Source organism: Gorilla gorilla, chromosome 5 (genome assembly GCF_029281585.2).
Source record: "Gorilla gorilla gorilla isolate KB3781 chromosome 5, NHGRI_mGorGor1-v2.1_pri, whole genome shotgun sequence".
Lineage (NCBI taxonomy): Eukaryota > Metazoa > Chordata > Mammalia > Primates > Hominidae > Gorilla > Gorilla gorilla.
Window position 1 is genome coordinate 181,873,769 of NC_073229.2, and position 17,902 is coordinate 181,891,670.

General features: G+C 50.2%; 1 protein-coding gene across 5 annotated transcripts in view; it reads left to right on the top strand.

Moving 5' to 3' along the window:
* Window positions 1-17,902, top strand: part of ZDHHC14 (zDHHC palmitoyltransferase 14) — a 300,501-nt gene that overhangs the window by 262,229 nt on the left and 20,370 nt on the right. For all 5 annotated transcript variants that reach the window (XM_004044877.5, XM_004044876.5, XM_019030001.4 and 2 more), the window contains 3 exons: window positions 9,958-10,060; window positions 11,476-11,585; window positions 17,799-17,901. In XM_004044877.5, the coding sequence (XP_004044925.1) occupies window positions 9,958-10,060; window positions 11,476-11,585; window positions 17,799-17,901 (316 nt within the window). The remainder of the gene's footprint in view (window positions 1-9,957; window positions 10,061-11,475; window positions 11,586-17,798; window position 17,902) is intronic.

The following is a 17,902-nucleotide window of genomic DNA, read 5'->3' on the forward strand; positions in this document are numbered from 1 at the left end:
GCCTGTAGCGGGAAGGAGTGCGGGAAGGGAAGGGAGGAAGAGAGATGCTCTTACTTATTCAGGCCAGAGCAAATTTTATTTTCCCCTAAAAATCATTCTCAGATGGAGGTAAAGAGTTTTCCCTATTGGCCCAGTTTTTGAAAACACGTAGAAGTCTCAGCCGCTGCCTTTCCAAATAGTGTTTCCTCATCTGGGTGCTGACTCTTTCCTCCCACAGCCAGACGCTCCCCCTTGCAGGAGTTCCCGGCACCTCCTCCACACTCAGGGGCAGGGCAGCCACAGCCTGCTGACCGCATGCAGGTCCTAAAAACCCAGACGCAGGCCACACCCGCACCTCCAGCCAAGGCCTTCCAAAATGTCAGCCAGGGCGTAGCGCCTGAAAGCAACACACATCCCTCATCACACAGGTCACTTGATGGATTTAAACACACACACACACACAGAGCGCTGTCTATCCTTAGATGTGTGTGTATGTATGTATTTTTAAGCCCTCATATATACATGTGTATATAGCTATAGACGCACACACACACATATATAAGGACTATGTAAGGATATATAAGTGTGTGTGTGTGTGTGTGTGTGCACGCATCTATATCTGTATGTCTATCAGTAAGTACAGATGTAGACAGACATGTCCTCCCCAGAGTTCAGGTTGGAAATGCTCGCAGGATGCCCCGAAGGCCCTTGCTGGCCCACGCTGCTCACAGGGAGGCTGCCCATCCTCACTTCCCTCCTGCTGATTCGCTCCCTGCTTGGTCTTGTGGCACCTATATTATGGACCCGAGGTCCTGCTGGGCTTCTGCCTGGGAAAAGGAGACTTAACTCTAAACCCAGAATATCCCAGGGCAGCCAAGAAAAAGACCCTGACAAAACCCCATTCCCCCTGGAGAAAAGCAGGGTCTAAAAGCAAGGTCCGGGAAGAGCCAGCAAAGCTGTTCCTAGCGCAGGAGAAGTAAGCAGTGTGGGCAGCACCCCAGCCTGGGTCTCCTTAATCCTTTCTGGAAGCAGGAGTGAATTTCAAGAACATCAGACACACACCCACTCTGCGAAGCAAGGTGCTGGGTGCTTTAATGTGCAAAGTACAGAGACATTTCTTCTGTGTGCCACTGACGCCCCTCCCCTCATCGATGCTGTGGTTGCCTAAAGGTTCTGTGTTCCGACAGGGTGCTTTCTGTTTGAAATATGTGCCTTGGAGAAGAGTTCCTCCTCCAGTGAGTCTATTAAGAAGTATTGCACAGATTATTTATCCTAAGTTTGTGTTCTGGAAGAGTAAGCATGCGTTGGGTGCTGCTGGATTGCTGTGTGTTTTTGAAAAAACATTAGTTCTGGTTATTAGAGAACCATGTGCTGAGTAGGGCTGGATCCCATCAGCACATCTGTTGGTATTTTTGGTGCCTGTCTTTCCTCTGGACACCTGTGGCTTTGGAGGTGGCATGGGAATGCCAGCGGGAGCTTATGTGGTGAAGCCCTGCAGCTCCTGAGGAAGAGTGTGCCAAAGTCAAGGGCCACTCAGGGGTCTGGCCCGCAGAAGCCCTGGATCACAGTGACTGGGAGTGCTAGAAAGGAAGATGGGTCCTGCTTGTCAGTGTGGTGGGGGATTCTAGCATTAGAGAAATGCTAAACTCAAGACCTCCCAGCCCCTTCCGCTGCTGAGATCCTGAGAGCTTGAGAGTGTCTGTTGGGGTGGCTGGTTTATGATGGATGAGTTTGATCTGGGGCACACTCATAAAAGCCGTCCTTTGATTGATGGCAGAGCTGCCCACGCTTTGTCCTCTCCAAATCTGTACTCCATCCAGAGCAAGAATCTGTAAAGTCCCAAGTTTTTAAAACTGAAGGAAGTTTCCCAGCTGACTTGCCTGAGCACAGGACTGGAGTCTAGTGGAACCTCTGCAAGTGACCTCTGCAGCGTTTTCTCGGGCAAGACAATAACTTATATTTTCACATTTTCAGTGACCTCATATCTAATTTCCTGACCATGCAATAAAAATATTTTGATGAGAAATAAGGGCACAGGCAAAGCTTTCTCACAGCAGATTTACTCTGCAAAATATCCAACTAAAAACAATGTCATTGAGGAAGCGAGAGAGATTAGAAACAAAAATGGCTAATAGACAACCATCCAAGACACCTTGGCAGAAATATCAGTGTCAGTGATGGAGACATTGATACACTGAAAGCTCTTCATCAGGCCCACATAAAACCCATCAGAACTTTAGGAGAAAGGAACCGAGTAGCTTCTACTGTAAGTAGGCCCAGACTGGGTGGTATCTAGTGCCAGAGTGTGGCCAGCCCAGGGGGAGAGGGAGGGAGGAGAGGGAGGTGGAGGCAGGGGAGTAGAGGAGGCCCTAGATGGCTGTGACAGAATGCCTGACTCATTTTCAGGTGCCCAGCAGGCCCCTTCCCAGTCTGCACCATCAGCCCTCCCAGGGGTGAGGGATAGGGCAGGGTGCCCGCTGCTGGGATGCAGCCTTGGAGGGTGCACTTCTGGCTCAGAGTCCATAGTCGGTTCTCCCTCCCTCCGTCCTCCTCCTACTCCTTCCTTCCCACCTCCCATTGCCTGCACCAAACTCCATTTCCTCCCCTTCTTCTTTGTATCAGAGAAGCAGAGGCAGTGGGGAGGGGCCTCTCAGGGCCTGTGGCCATGGGGTGGCTGCCCCGTACCATGGACAAGAGCCCCTGGCCTTCCCCATGGACACAGACAAATGGAGAGTCTTCTCAAAAAAAAAAAGGGGGACTGGGCCCTCTGTCCACACAGCCAGGCATGTTCAAACAAAGGAGATCCACTCAGCAACTATTTCCTGTAAAACCATTCTACTCAACAGCCACCATGGGCAAAACCTGACAGGTCACAAGGTCGAGAACCACCCGCCTGGGCCCTGGAAGGATGACAGCGGGGAGACACACAAATGCACCGGCTCTCCCTCTTCTGTCAGCATCTGCTGCTGCCCAGATCTGGGTTCTCACTAGGACTCCTTATGCAGAGGAAGGCTTGGGTGCCTTGAAAAAGACACAGCCTGTGCTTGGGGTGGGGTGTCCTGCAGGGACATCAGGAGAGGCAGTGGCAGGGACCTCCATGCAGGGCTATGGGAGATGGGTGGGTTCTAGTGGGGGACATGGAGGGAGAGGTCCCAGGCAGCGCCCACAGCCTGAGCAAGGCCCAGAGGATGGCACCAGGGGCTATCAGGAAGGGGCAGCCCATCTGCAGGGCCATGCCTGGTATCCTGGTGTTGTGCCCACACACTCCACATTGGGCAGGGTGCCCGCTTTGGCTGGGCATCAAAAGGAGGCAGGGCTCCCCATCAACATGTGGTCTGCCCTGCATCGTGTGAGCACACAGGTGCACTTACACACCCAAGTGTGCGACAGAAAACTGGGAGGGGCTGTGATAGCTAAACCCCGATGGGGTGGGGGCAGGCTTGACAGTGTTGAAGACTAAGGGGGTGAGGTCCCTTCATCCCCTGCGTGCTGGCAGGTAAATGACATCATCAGTGCTGGGTTTTGATGCTTGTTTTAAAGAACATTTTTTTCTTTTGTTGTTGTTGTTGAGATGGCATCTCACTCTTTTGCCCAGGCTGAAATGCAGTGGCGAGACCTCGGCTCACTGCAACCTCTGCCTCCCAGGTGCAAGCTATTCTCCTGCCTCTGCCTCCCAAGTAACTAGGATTACAGGCGCTCGCCACCAAGCCCGGCTAATTTTTTATATTTTTAGTAGAGATGGGGTTTCACCATGTTGGCCAGGCTAGTCTTGAACTCCTGACCTCAAGTGATCCACCCACCTCGGCTTCCCAAAGTGCTGGGATTACAGGCGTGAGCCACTGCACCCGGCAAGAACATTTATCTTGCATCAGGGGACACAACAGAGTGGAACAGATGTTTGCAGAGGAAAGGCCCCCGCGGGGGAAATCGGTGGCAGAGGGACAGCTCAGTAGGGAGAAGCAGGGCAGTGGGATCCGTGCCTGGGGAGGGGTGAGGGCGGAGGAGTAGGAGCGTTCTGCCAAGAGTGCCTGGGGGAAAGGGTTGCGCTGGAAGGGGGATACAGCTAGTGCCAATTTGGGGAGCAGTGGTGAGTTCTGTCTAAGATATGTTTACAAAAAGAATCTAAAAGATAACACACATGAGTCTCCCCATTGGCCTAGAGTGACCTGAAGTTCCTCTCTTTAGTTACCTGCATGTAATATGGAAGGAGGGAAAAATCAGCTGCTTATCAATGAGAATGTCGCAGCCTCATAGGAAATGTTACCCGTCAGGTGCCTGTCCGGGAAGCCACGTGGTGATGCTGCCTTGGCTTCTCCGATTCGCGGAGGCCAAAACCCTCAGAAACACCTGCTGGGGAGCCACAGGGGCCCTGGGCCTCCCTGAGGAAGACCCCGAAAGGGGAAGCCCTGCCCATCAACACTCATTTCAATGTAATGTAGCATTAACATCCAATTAAAGGGATTACAGCCATTTTTAATCATGACTTATTGTTCAGCTCTCTTAAAATGTGGAGGGTTTTTTGTGGTTGGTAAATCAAATGTTGATTGATTCTCCATTTGCAGAGGCTGTGACAGAAAGCGTTTTCATCCCCAAGTTGCATTCACTGGACACTGACCCATCTGAAAGGCACAGTGGCCTAATACACATGGTCTGTTTTAATGGAATTTGATAGGAGGCTCCAGGTTGGCCCACAGAAAGGACACCACAATGGGAAAATCACAAAGGCAGCACAGGTCTTTTCTAACTTGTCCATCCTGATACCTGCTGATCCTCAGAGGGACCCCAGAAAGTAGGTAGGATAGGCGTCCTTAGGCTGCTTCCAGCTGCAGCTGTGCTGAGAAGTGAATGACTTACTCAGGGGTGTCCGGAGCTGGAGCCCAGTTCTCCCAACTACCACCCTCCCTCCCACCAGGGGACTGAGATACTTCCTGCTGCCCCTAACCAGCCCCACTGAGGGAGGGTCAGGAAGAAAAAGCATCAGATTGTGTCTCATAAGACCACAAGGTGGGAAGGAGGTTGTTTGTTTTTTCAAAGCACCCAAGTCCTACGAGAATATGTTCTTGTTGTAAAAAATCCCCAGTGGTCCAGAAATACAAGAGCAAAAAGAAAGTGTTTCTCTTGACCCTTCCTCCATTCTGCTGTAGGAACCCTTGCCAGCTTTGGTGTGTCCTTCCAGATGGTCTTAGAGTTTGAATACATCCGTGTGCATCATACACATATGCTGATATGGGGGTGGGAGGACTTTACCTAAAAAGGACTCTTTTTTTTGCATGGTTCCACAATTTGACTTTTTAAAATATTTCCTGGAGATGTTTCCATGATGATACATAGATCTACCTCATTTTTTTAACTATTTTGTAGAATTCCACAGTGTAGATGAACTATAGTTTAGTCTTCTGTTGATGGATATTAGATTTAATTTTTTTTACTGTTCAAGAAATGAAGTAGTGAATTTTCTTCTATGTATCTCTATGTGCACATATTACTGTGTCTCTAGGATTGACAATGGGTGTGCCATCTCTGAGTTGAAGGGAAGCACATTTAAATGTCGATAGGGATGCCAAATGCTCCTCTTAAGACACTGGACAAGTCTGTGCTCCTGTGTCCCCACACCTTTATGGCACTGGCTGTGAACAGTCTTGTCATTTTGGCCAATTCAATGAAAAGAAAAATATTACACTGTTTTAATTTCCATTTTCTGGATAATAGATTATACCTCTCTTTATGTTCATGGGCCTTATTTTTTCTTATCACAATGTATGCCAGTTCATGTCCATGTATCAGTTGGGTTATTTGTTCTTTTTCTACGAACATGTAGGGGTTCTTTATGTTTCTCAAAAATAATCATAATAATCTCTTAAGCATCCTTTGCCAATCTCCAAATCCAACATTTACCTTTTAACTTTACTTTTTTATACGGAAGTGTTTATTAACGAACACAATCTGTCAATCTCATACTACGTGGCTTCTCGGTTTGTGTCTTATATCCTTACCCCAAAGTTACGTGAATGTTTCCTTAATTTTCCTCAAATACCTTTATATTGTGTTTCTTACGTTTGGTGCAGTAATTTATCTATCAGATAATTTTGTGGATGTGGTGCAAGCTGAAGTTCTAGCTTTATTTTTTTCTAAATGTTTGATGAAGTGTCCCAACACCACTTACTATTTCATTATTCTGTTCCAGCAAGTCTCAAACTTTTTGGTCTCAAGACTCCTTTACACATTGAAAAATTATTAAGGACCCCCAAAGAGCTTTTGTGTATATTTCGAAGATAGATAGATAGATAGATAGATAGATAGATAGATAGATAGTTATTTATCATGTTGGAAATTACAACTAAAAAAATTTTTAAACACAAGAATGCACAAGCCCACATTGTATTTGAATGAGAGCAAGGACATCATCTCCCTGGCCATTCTGGAATCCGGGAATTCTGGACATGTAACATATCCCATGATCTCTCACCTTTTGTGATCCTCCAAATACTGACGCATCCTAACCATTCTGCCTCCTGCACAACCTTCTTCCCTTATGTAGCTTCCTGCTGCAAACAGAGCCCCTATTCCCTTAGGGCAGGAAGCTGGTCCTTCCCTGCCCTGTCCTGTCCCCAGTGCAGGGCTGGGTGCATAGAAGGACACAGAGCCTGCACTTCTGGGATTAGGCAGGAACTCGAGAGAAGGGTCTCTGCAGAGCAGTGCTTGTCAGAGTTTTTCAATTCCATAAACGTTTAGTGAGTACCACAGTGTGCAACCTCTTAGGCTAGGGCTGTGGGGAATGTAAAGCCATCCTTCTGGCCACAACGGGGACAAACTCTCTTAGCAGGGGTTGTGGGGGAGACAGAGGTGCAGAGGTAGCTGCTATGATTTGAAACCCATCCTCGATGCAGTAAACGAAGTCCCAGCTGCTTATGAAATTGGCTTCCAGTAGAATTGGGTTGTTTCCTCTCCTTTCTCTTTCTAAAAAAAGATGGTAAATGGGTTTTGATACCTTTAAAAGAAATTTCTATTTCTTGACCTTATTATGGCATAGATATTTTCAGCATATAGCCAGTGGGCCAGTAAGGAATGTGTGTCTGTATATCTGTATCTGAGTCTGAGAGTGGATGTGAAAGGGAACAAACCATGTAAGCTGCCACAGGTTCACGAATCCTGGAGAAGCAGGAGGTTGGGGTAGGTCTAGGGCCACCTGCCCCTTGGCAAGAATTAGGAAGGGGACCAGCCTAAGACTCTTCTGTCATCCCAGCAGAGCAGACTTCCAGCATTCAAGTCCTAGCTCTGCTATTTCTCAAGCAAATTACTTCATTGCTTTCTTCCTCGGTTTCCCTGTGTGTTAAGAGGGAGTCATGCTTCTCCTGGATCACTCTGAGGTTTAAGCAGAACAGGACCTGACACACCCCAGTGATGCCAGCCATTGTTATGAATGATGATGCTGATGGTTCCTTGAGACCTCCTGAGTCAGCTGGGTCCCAGGGTGTGGGTAGTGCCAGCAGGCTGCATCTTGCATCTCGCATCCTACTTTGGATTCATGTCATTTTGACACAGCTGCAAGCTGACAGTGGAACTGCGTTCTGCAATTTACAAAATGTGTCTAAAGCCCATGAGATATTAATAGAAAAGCTGGCCGGGCATGGTCACTCACACCTGTAATCCCAGCACTTTGGGAGGATCACCTGAGGTCGGGAGTCCGAGACCAGCCTGGCCAACATGGTGAAACCCCGTCTCTACTAAAAATACAAAACTTAGCCATGCGTGGTGGTGGGCACCTGTAATCCCAGCTACTCGGGAGGCTGAGGCAGCAGAATCACTTGAACCTGGGAGGCGGAGGTTGCAGTGAGCTGAGATCATGCCACTGTACTCCAGCCTGGGCAACAAAAGCAAAACTTCATCTCAAATATATATATATATATGTATGCTGTATTTTTTTATTGTTGCTATAAACCTTTAGAATTCTATATCCGCTGGCTATGATGCCTCCCGATGAGGGTAAGGAGCATAGTTGACATTGTCAAAGGAGCTGCAGCCACTTTCAGTCTGGGATTGTCACTGCTCGTACATGCCAGGTTTCATATGGTTCATACATAGGAATGTTTTATGCATTTTGACTTTGCCATCATTCTACCTGGGTCGTAAACTCTTGGTGACACATAAGTATTTCTAGGATTGCAGTTTGGCTCTTCATGTATTATTCAGTAAATAAATCTGGTTCTGTTCTTGATTCTTTTCTACCCTGGCTATTTCTTGTTTCCGTTCCATGTGTCCCCTCCTCTTTCTGTCTCTTGTCTTCCTTGTAGCTGGTCCAAACCCATTGCTAGTGTCTAGTGCCATCTCCCTCTCACACAACCCAGCTTTCCTGACTCAGTCTTCCCACTGGCTCCCGCATTGTGTTCCCTGGACTCTACTTCACCTCTTCTTTCCAGCCAGTGCATGACCTGAATCCCAGGGGAGTTGCCTCCCAAGTCTGTCCCCTCCTGGCAGGGGGGATGTGGGTGGAGAGAGGGGCCTCTTTAGCCCCGTTCTGTGGGAAGGCAGTTGAGAATGAGACCATCTTTGCTGCCTGGGCCACCATCCATGTGTCCCCATGTGCACACAGAGCCCCCACTGTAGCCATTTGCCCAGCAGGGGTTGCCTAGGCTGGCGGCAGCTGTGGGGCTGTGGGTAGGGGTCTGCCTTCCTGTGTCTCTCTGGTTCCCTACCACTCCCCGCTATCGTCTCCTTCTAGAGCAGACCCAGTGGTTTAGTGCGATGTTGAAAGTCAGTCAACAGGCAGAAGCCCATTCACTCCTGTTTTGTGTGCAGCCCTGTGTGCCCAGATGGTGGCACTGGTTAACCATGGCACAGCAGACCAAGGCATCGCACTGGGTAATGTGCTCAGCTCTCTGGTCTAAAGATGAATTATCTCCAGCCTAGAGAAGATCATCACTGACATGTTCCAGCATGATCTATATGGCATCCATCCTCGGAAACATTAGGAGAGCAGGCGCGTTTCTTTCTCCATCCTGTAATGTATCGATAGCGGATGCCAGATGTATGTGTAAACTCCCAGACCCAGGATGAATGGATTTTTCCCCCTGAGAATTATCTGTATCCTGTAAATAGAACGTTATAAACATTTGTGGGACAGAAAAAGTCTCTGGCCTTTTCACATTGCCACACTCTTGGGTGATGGATCTGATCTGCTGAAGAGCACCAAGCTTTTTCCCTTTGTGTTGGACACGTCTTGTGGAACTCTTGACTTCCTCTCTCTCTATGTCCTGCGAGAACTCGTGGTTCCCAGCTACCTATCAAGCACCTGAGGATGGCCTTACAGATCAGGGGTTGGCTGAAGGGCTGAGAAAACTCCCCCAGGTAAAAATACCCCTCACCCTGACGTCACTCCGAGAAATCCCACCGCTGGTTCAGGGGCTTATTTTTCCTTCTTCCCCTTCTCTGTAAGCAGAGAAGAGGCCGTCCACTAAAGCAGAGGGCTTTCTGGGCCTCAGAAGCCATTCTCCTCAGGGGAGACGCCTGTTGGCACTGCAGTCCTCAGCATTCAGAAGCCAAAATTAGAGTCTGTGATTGATGTGCGAGTCAATATGTCGTCCTTTCACCCAGAGCCTGAGCTGCAGCCAACTCAAACCAGTGTGCTTCCTGATCAGGATGCCACAGTCACTGGCTCCACAGTGAGGCACAGAAAAAGGTGAAGTTCAAGTAGAAGTCAGAGGAAAGAAGTGAGTAGGTGATGCCCAGGAAACCCTCCAGGCATCACGGAGCCACAGAGGCTGCTCCACGCCGGGGTAGGTGACACCCCCTGCCCTGACGGAGGCCTCCATCTGGTTAGACGAAACTCCCGGAAGAGCAGGAAGCAAGGCAAGGCCGGGTGAGAGAGAGGCCAGCGACTAGAGAGAGGCCTGTGCCCGGGGGTGTTTCGGTTCCAGGCCTCCATCACATCCACTTCTTGCGCGGTCCCTCACTTCCGCTTGCCTCCTTGACTCGCGTCACCGTCCTGGAGGCTGTGGTGTGCTTCTTCTCTGTCTGGTCCATCGTTGGCCTCTCAGGATTCCACACCTACTTGATCAGCTCCAACCAGACGACAAATGAGGACGTAAGTTCCTGACCACACGGGGCACGGGCGTGTTCTTGGGTTTTGGGCAATGGAGGAGAAAAAGGAAAGAAAAGGTTGAGCCCAGCTTCTCCCATACATCCCGTTCCAGATGTGAGCCCTTGGGAACAGAGACGGTGCCGTGGAAACTTCTCCACGTGCCGTTCTGCACGTTTCTCTACTGGGAATCTCCACGTTCTCTGTTTTTCCGACCACATCCATTAGTTACTAAGATTGGCTAAGCAACACCCATTTCTGGCCCTGAAGAGAGTGTTCTTTGTATTCCTTTGAAATGGTTTCGTAAGCTTCTTATCACACTTCCCCCGGTAGAGACCATGGCGGGCCGACATCTTGGAGTGAACGTTTGAGTCTGCCTTTCGTATTTAATGTCTCTGTGGGAGGAAATTGCCCTGACCCAAAATTTAACTTTTTTATCCAGGATTATCTGCCTGCACTTAATACAGATGGAGAGGAAGTATGAAAATAGGAAACAAGGCCGGGCGCGGTGGCTCACGCCTGTAATCCCAGCACTTTGGGAGGCCGAGGCGGGCGGATCACGAGGTCAGGAGATCGAGGCCATCCCGGCTAACACAGTGAAACCCCGTCTCCGCTAAAAATACAAAAAAATTAGCCGGGTGTGGTGGCAGGCGCCTGTAATCCCAGCTATTCAGGAGGCTGAGACCAGAGAATCGTTTGAACCCAGGAGGCAGAGGTTGCAGTGAGCTGAGATCGCGCCACTGCACTCCAGCCTGGGTGACAGAGCGACACTCCATCTCAAAAAAAAAAAAATGAGGAAACAAAATGTTAGAGAATGTTTCCAGAGCAGCGTGGTCCTCTTTGCTCTTTATACTTAGATTTTGATAGAAGTCTCTATCCACATGTGAATTAAATGTCTCAGGATAGGTCCAGTTACCTTAAACAAAAGCTTGAGAAAATAGGTTGTGATAAGACACATGAGATAAGAGAATATTAATACAGTTATTTGTACTTGGTAGCTACAAATATTAGAATATGCAAAACAGACCATTTTGGTCACAAGAAGAGGCTGAATTATTTCAGTCTGTAAATTAGCAATTAGGGGAACCATTTCACCTACCATTCATTTAATTATTATTTAGGGCACTAAATGTGAGTATGAAAAAAATCTCTGCTGGCTTATATGAGATGGCCTTTTAGTACCATGTGGTACAAATAAAAGATGACTGTCCCTGAGAATGTTATTCTTTCCCTAATCTAACCTGCTGTTTTAGGACATTTCCAAGTTTGGAGTAAATGCCCGTTTTCTTTAAGAAAAATACCTCCATTGCTTTGGATTAAAGATGATTTGCATTCTTTGTGAGCCTCTCATGGTCCAGCTCACCTCAACTGTGCGTTGGTGTGGAAGATATTGCTTGTTACTGACTTTCCTTTTCTTTCAGATTAAAGGATCCTGGTCAAATAAAAGAGGTAAAGAAAATTACAATCCCTACAGCTACGGAAATATCTTTACCAACTGCTGTGTTGCCCTGTGTGGGCCCATCTCACCAAGGTAAGACTCAGGACGCACTGTGCTCTTTAACCGACCTTGGAACACCGAATGCCTCGGCCATTAGCACAGCCCCCCGCCCCGGTGGAATGGGTCGCCGCCACCACGTGACCACTTTGTGCCGCGTGGACGTGGCCTTCATGAAATCGAGATCTGGCTGTTTGTCGTGTCACACTTCACACCTTTTTTGATCTTCAATTGAATCTGTGTCTGATTTGGGGGAAATTTCCTAAAGCCCAAAATAGAGAGACAGATGCCTGTGGCCCTGCTAATGACTGAAGGTGCGTGCAGGGAGCTGTGGTTAGCATCGTCAAGGAGACAGGACACATGTGCAGGAAGGAAGCAGCCAGGAAGTCCGAGGAAACCAGTTTTGAAAGTTGATTTGCACACAATAGAAATGTTCATAGGGAGAAAGCCACATGGGCCGCAGTCGTTGATACTGTGGTTATGGTAATAATGACGATGACACGAACCATGGCAGTAGCTGACTTTTATTGAATCTGTGTTAAGCTCTGCTCTAAGTTCTTTATCTGCATTAGCCTTTCACAAGCTCACTCTGTACCTATAGGTAGGCACCATTATATCCCATTCTATGGATGAGGAAAGTGAGGCACAGAGTTTAAATAATGTGCCCAAGATCACACAGCAAGTAAATGCCGGCTAGTCAGGACACACACCCAGGCCGCCCGATGTCAGAGCCAGTTTGTGCCCACTGAGGCACGCTGCCTCCAAGTCAGAGTGTACAAGTTCAAAATACAGATTCTTTGTGAGTTACACCTATGGAGAATATTTTCAACTGATAAATCAAACCATGATCAACAAATAGATATTGAGCAAATCTACCTGGTCTCTAGAATGAGTTTCCAAGTTATTACTGCTTCCTACCTTTTGGTCTCCAAATGTGTAAAACAGGGAAAAACGACAAAAGCCACCATGACTGTGTCCAGGGCAGACCCACTGTGCACCCAGACCTTACCGATATGCGCTTGTGGAATGCGAACTTCATTTGATTATCAGCCTCAGTGAATCCTCATTAGAGAGGTAAAAAGAATTCAAGAAAAAAAAAATCCAAGCATATATTCCAAGGCCATCTGTGCACTGGCATTGAGTTATTACTTTGAGTCACCGTGGTGCTACTGCAAAACTAGAACTTGATCATTTTCTAGCTTTAGCCTAGAAACTTGGGAGCCCTGCATGCCACTGTCCTCCTGAACTAGGGGTCCTCGAGGCACCCCTGACCTCCTCAGAGGCTTAGAAAGGGCAGGCGAGGATCCTGGGTTGGAGGAGCTGCTCAGACCACAGGGGTCAGACATGCCTGGGCAGGTGCCAGCTCCTCTTGAAGAAACCTCCTGACTCACCCAGGGATCCTTCTGGGAGCTCTTTAAGCAGAAAGTCTCTCAGGCAATGGCTTCATTTGTCACAGCGTCCATGGTGCTTCCCGCTGGCTTGTTTGGGACTAGCAGGGCAGGTCAGCAAACAGTAAGAGCCAGGGAGAGCTGGCCTCTTTCCCCCACCTGCAGTGCACGTGTGGGTCTAAGAGAGGATGCCGAGGCCTCAGTTCTGTCCAAATCTCCCTTCTTGTTCCTGAGTCCTTCATCTGCATGTGGCACGGCTTTATGTTGTTTAGAGACCACAAACTGTCACAACCAAAATTATTTCCACCACTGGGTTAAATGTGCTGTTTTGGCTGGATTTGGGCTGTATCTTTTCCAAAATCCATGTTCCTTTGGGTGGGGCATTTCTTGAGAATGGTCCTACCCTGAGAAGTGTTTGAATCATTTGTTAAAAGGTAAACTGAAGGACATTAAAGTATTGAAGAGTGTATTTGAACAGACGGCGATTCATGAATCTGGCAGCTCCAGACTTGAAGCGGTGTGGGGCCGCACTGAAGGGGCTCCGGGGGAGGCTTTTATTGGGTGAAGGTAGAGCAAGACAAATAAGACATTTGCTTTGTTAAAGTGGGGCCGTAGCTTTCCTTGGGTCATTCTGGCGCTTGGGCAGGGACATAGGCCACTCATAGGCTTCCGGGCTGGCCCCAGGCAGATGTGAGGGGGTGATGCCTACCTTTGCCCCTCCCTCTTGTCCGCTCTTGCCTTCCCCTCCCGCTGTGCTACCTCGCCCCAGCCCCTGTGCCCTTAAGTGGGCCAGGGCCTTCCCGGGCATCCCGGCCAGGCCTACCCACTGAGAGTGTCCCCTTCCTCGGACCCATGTGCCCAGACCCCTGTGCTTGAGTTGCCCTCATGGGTTCTTAAATCGTGCCGTGCCATGCAAATAAGGCAGAGAGAGTCCTTGTGTTCCCCTCTGGGAGTCTGCTTACCAAGAGTTCAGAGACCCACATTCGGTTCCTGCAGTGTCCCCAGAGGCAGGGATGGCAGCTGGCTGGGTATGGCCAGGTTTGGAGGAAGGAGTCCTCATATAAGCCTGGCGGGAGGAATGGAAAATTGGGAACACAGAAAGGCCCAAGGAATGGTCAGTGTCACAGCAGACTTGAGCTGGTTCTGTGGGTCATGTGGCCACCATTGACTGCACATGTGCGGTGGAGCCAGTTCCGTGCCAGGCGCTGGGGGTGCAAGGGAGAGGGGCTGGCTCTGTGCCAGGCGCTGGGGTGCACGGGAGAGGGGCTGGCTCTGTGCCAGGCGCTGCGGGTGCATGGGAGAGGGGCTGGCTCTGTGCCAGGCGCTGGGGGTGCAAGGGAGAGGGGCTGGCTCTGTGCCAGGCGCTGGGGGTGCACGGAGAGGGGCTGGCTCTGTGCCAGGCGCTGGGGGTGCACGGGAGAGGGGCTGGCTCTGTGCCAGGCGCTGGGGGTGCACGGGAGAGGGGCCGGCTTCTGGGCAGCAGGGACTGTCCATGGGCAGGCAGTGCACAGTGAGGTGTGTGGGCCGCCCAAGAGTAGGTCTAAGCTGTGATCTCTCCTAAGGGTGAGAAGGAGTTCGGAGGAGGAAGCGGTGGGGAGGAGCAGGGTTTTGAAAGACAAAGGGGGCAGCCTGTGCAGGGACCCGAGGGTGAGGGTCCTGGCTCATCCCAGGAAACACTGAGGGGGTTAGTGTCAGGAGTGGGGGGCGAAGGGAGCCGGGCCGAGAACCAAGAGGTGAGACAAGACAAGGGGCGAGTCCAGGTGAGGAGGAGAAGGACGGGCAGAGCCTCATTGGGCCGTGTCCAGAGCATCGCAGCACTGGGAGCCCAGCTGCTACATTAAACAGGCTGGACGCGATGGGACGCTGGCCGAGAACGCTTGATTTTTTTCTCCCTGCTGTCCCTTCAGACTCTTTTGATGACCTAGTGCTTTTTCCGCTCCTGGATAAAATCCCCTGCAAGCCCCTTAATTTCTCTTGTCATTAAAAAAAAAAAAAAAAGAGAGCGAGAGAGAGCACGTCAGAGCACTTTGCCTCCAAAATAGTGTCATTTCAGTGCATCAGAACTGCCAAGTTTATTGACAATTAACACTTCCCATCACTTCACCTGACCCTGGTTGGGAGGACTGTGGGGATCCCTGTTCCCCTTGAGCTCTGCCCCCACCCACCAGCTAGTCCTGTCTCCCCACCAGCTTGCTGGCCAACAGTGAGGAGGGGATTTGGGACAGGGGGTCGGTGCTGTTGGTCCCCCACCAATGCTCTAACCTGGTGGGGTCTGAGAGCGCCTGACTGAGAATTTCCTCTGAGGACCCCCCATTGCAGTTCCCTGATGGAGACACCTGCCACTGCAGCCCCGGGTGGGCCCGCGGCCATGAGCCGTGCACAGGCCTCTCTGTGGGGCTCCCTCTGCGGCTCTCTTGGGCTGAGTCCTGTAGTAGATTCCTAGGGCACTGCAGTCCAACAAGTGCCATGAAATGGGAGGGTTAAAACAACAGAAAGTTGTTCTGTTATAGTCGGAGGCTCGAAGCCTTAAATCAAGGTGCTGGCAGGGTTGCACCTGCCCCGAGGCTGGGGAGAACCCTTCCTTGCCTCTTCCTGGCACCTGGTGGGGCCATCAGCCCTCCGCGTTCCTTGGCTGGCATATGCTTCACCGCAGGGTAGCCTCTGTCGGCCCATGGTGTTCTTCCTGTGTGTCTCTGTACCCTCACCTGGCATTCTCTTCCTCACCTCTTTCTCTTCTTATAAGGACACCAGCCACATTGGACAAAGGCCCACCCCAATCGAGTGTGACCTCATCTTAACTTGGTTACATCTGCAGAGACGCTACTTGCAAGTAAGGTCACACTCGCAGGTACCAGGTTAGGACTTCATATCTTCTGCACAGTTCAACCCATGACGTTCCCTCAAGACTTCTTTTTTTTTTGAGATGGAGTCTCACTCTGTTGCCCAGGCTGGAGTGCAATGGCATGATCTTGGCTCACTGCAACTTCTGCCTCCCAGGTTCAAGTGATTCTCCTGCCTCAGCCTCCCAAGTAGCTGGGGTTACAGGCATGTGCCATCACGCCTGGCTAATTTTTTTTTTTATTTTTAGTAGAGGTGGGGTTTCACCATGTTGACCAGGCTGGTCTCGATCTCCTGATCTCCGGTGATCTGCCCACCTTGGCCTCCCAAAGTGCTAGGATTACAGGCATGAGCCACTGCGCCCGGTCCCTCAAGACATCATCACACTGGCTCTCTCCCATGAGATCCACACCTTGACCTTCACCCAACCCCAGGTCCCAGCCCCATCCCTGGCTGTCACCCGCACTAGAGGGCAGAACGCCTCTCTCCAAGACAGCCTTCTCTGCTCTTTTCCCCTCGGACCCTTTGTAAACCTTTGAAGGGAGGGTTGCAAAGCTGGTTTGAGAACCCCCTTTGACATCCTGCAGAGGAGGTCAGGCACTTTTCTTTGAAAGGCGGAGATTCTTGTTGCCTGTTGTTTTTTCTAAACCTATGGAGTGTTCAGCTGGAACTGAGGCAGAGAGTCCCATTTGAGGATCCCGTCACAAGTGGTTTTTCTGGCTTATTGTTCTGCCACTTGAAGACCTGAAGGCAGTAGTCATGAGGTTAACTCCTGTGTTCCACAGGACTGACACGTAGGAGGCCCTGCTTTCTGAGAAAAGCAGCCCAGGTAGTCAGTCCTCAGAGGCGGGGATGGGCGTGGCCTCTGGATACACTTTTGTATTTTGCAAAATGCAGAGCACCTGGGGAAGATTCTGTGCTGTGGGTGTGCCTGGTCCCACACTGTGGGGGCTGCTCCAGGGATACTGACTTATAGCTGAACCTCCTGTTGCTCCTTACACTTCTGTCCTTAGACTCAAGGTCAATGCTGAGGCTTCACTGGGGAGAAAAAAAAGGCAACTTTACCCCACCTTCTAATGAGCCCAGCACCGTAGAGTACAGAAACAGATGCCTTTGGAAGCACTACTCAGAAACTTGTCTGTGGGACAAGGGACCCATTTTTATTCATTCCATCAAGAAGAATTTTGCGCAGCACCTGATGGGTGTCAGTCTCTGAGATACAGATATTGAGACGGCCTGCCGGTCCTTGCCCTCCACGCTCTGTGACAGATGTGGAAGAGGGGCTCTAATCCCCATCTCTGTGTGCCAGGCACAGGGCCAGGTACCATGGGGGGCCACAAGATGAAGACTCTGCCCTTGGGAGCTTGATTGCAGGCAGAAAGCGATGTATGGGGCTGAGAGAATCAGAGAAGGGGAGAGAGGAGGAAGGGGGCTAGGGGCAAGAGCAGGGGCTTTTGAACCTGGCCTTGAAGAATGGAGAGCAGAGGGGCAGGAAAAGTGACTTACGGAGAGAGGGGGAAGAGTCCAAACAAAAACACAGAGATAGCAAAGCAGAGTGCATGCCGGCGGGGCTGTGGCTCTGTTCCCACGTGGCAGGCGGTCACTTCCCACGCGCTACGCTGGCACTAGCAGGTACTCGAAACAATGTTTGCTGAGTGAATGTAGTAAGAAGACGTGCAGTTGAGGCTGGAGAGGAGCGCTGGGGACAGATGGTGACAGGTGGGGGTGAGACCAGCTTAGAGGCTCCCACAGTTAGTAGACAAGAGGGAAATACTGTCATCTGAGCAGGCGACACGCCCTTGGCCTGGCGAGGAGGCAGGCCATGCCGTAGTCATGTTTAAAGGGAGAAGGGACAGAATTTGGTCACTGATTATACACGAAAGTGAGGAGAGGCGTAGTCTAAGTTGCCTGAGGTGGGCCTGTCACGGGAAGAGGGATCCCCGACGCAGAACCTGAAATAGTGCTGCTGCGTCTCTGGCTTTTTATTCACTCTCTTCCTGCTGTGTTTTCTTTTCTCTCGCAGCCTAATCGACAGAAGAGGGTACATCCAGCCCGACACGCCACAGCCAGCAGCACCCTCCAATGGCATCACCATGTACGGGGCCACGCAGTCACAGAGTGACATGG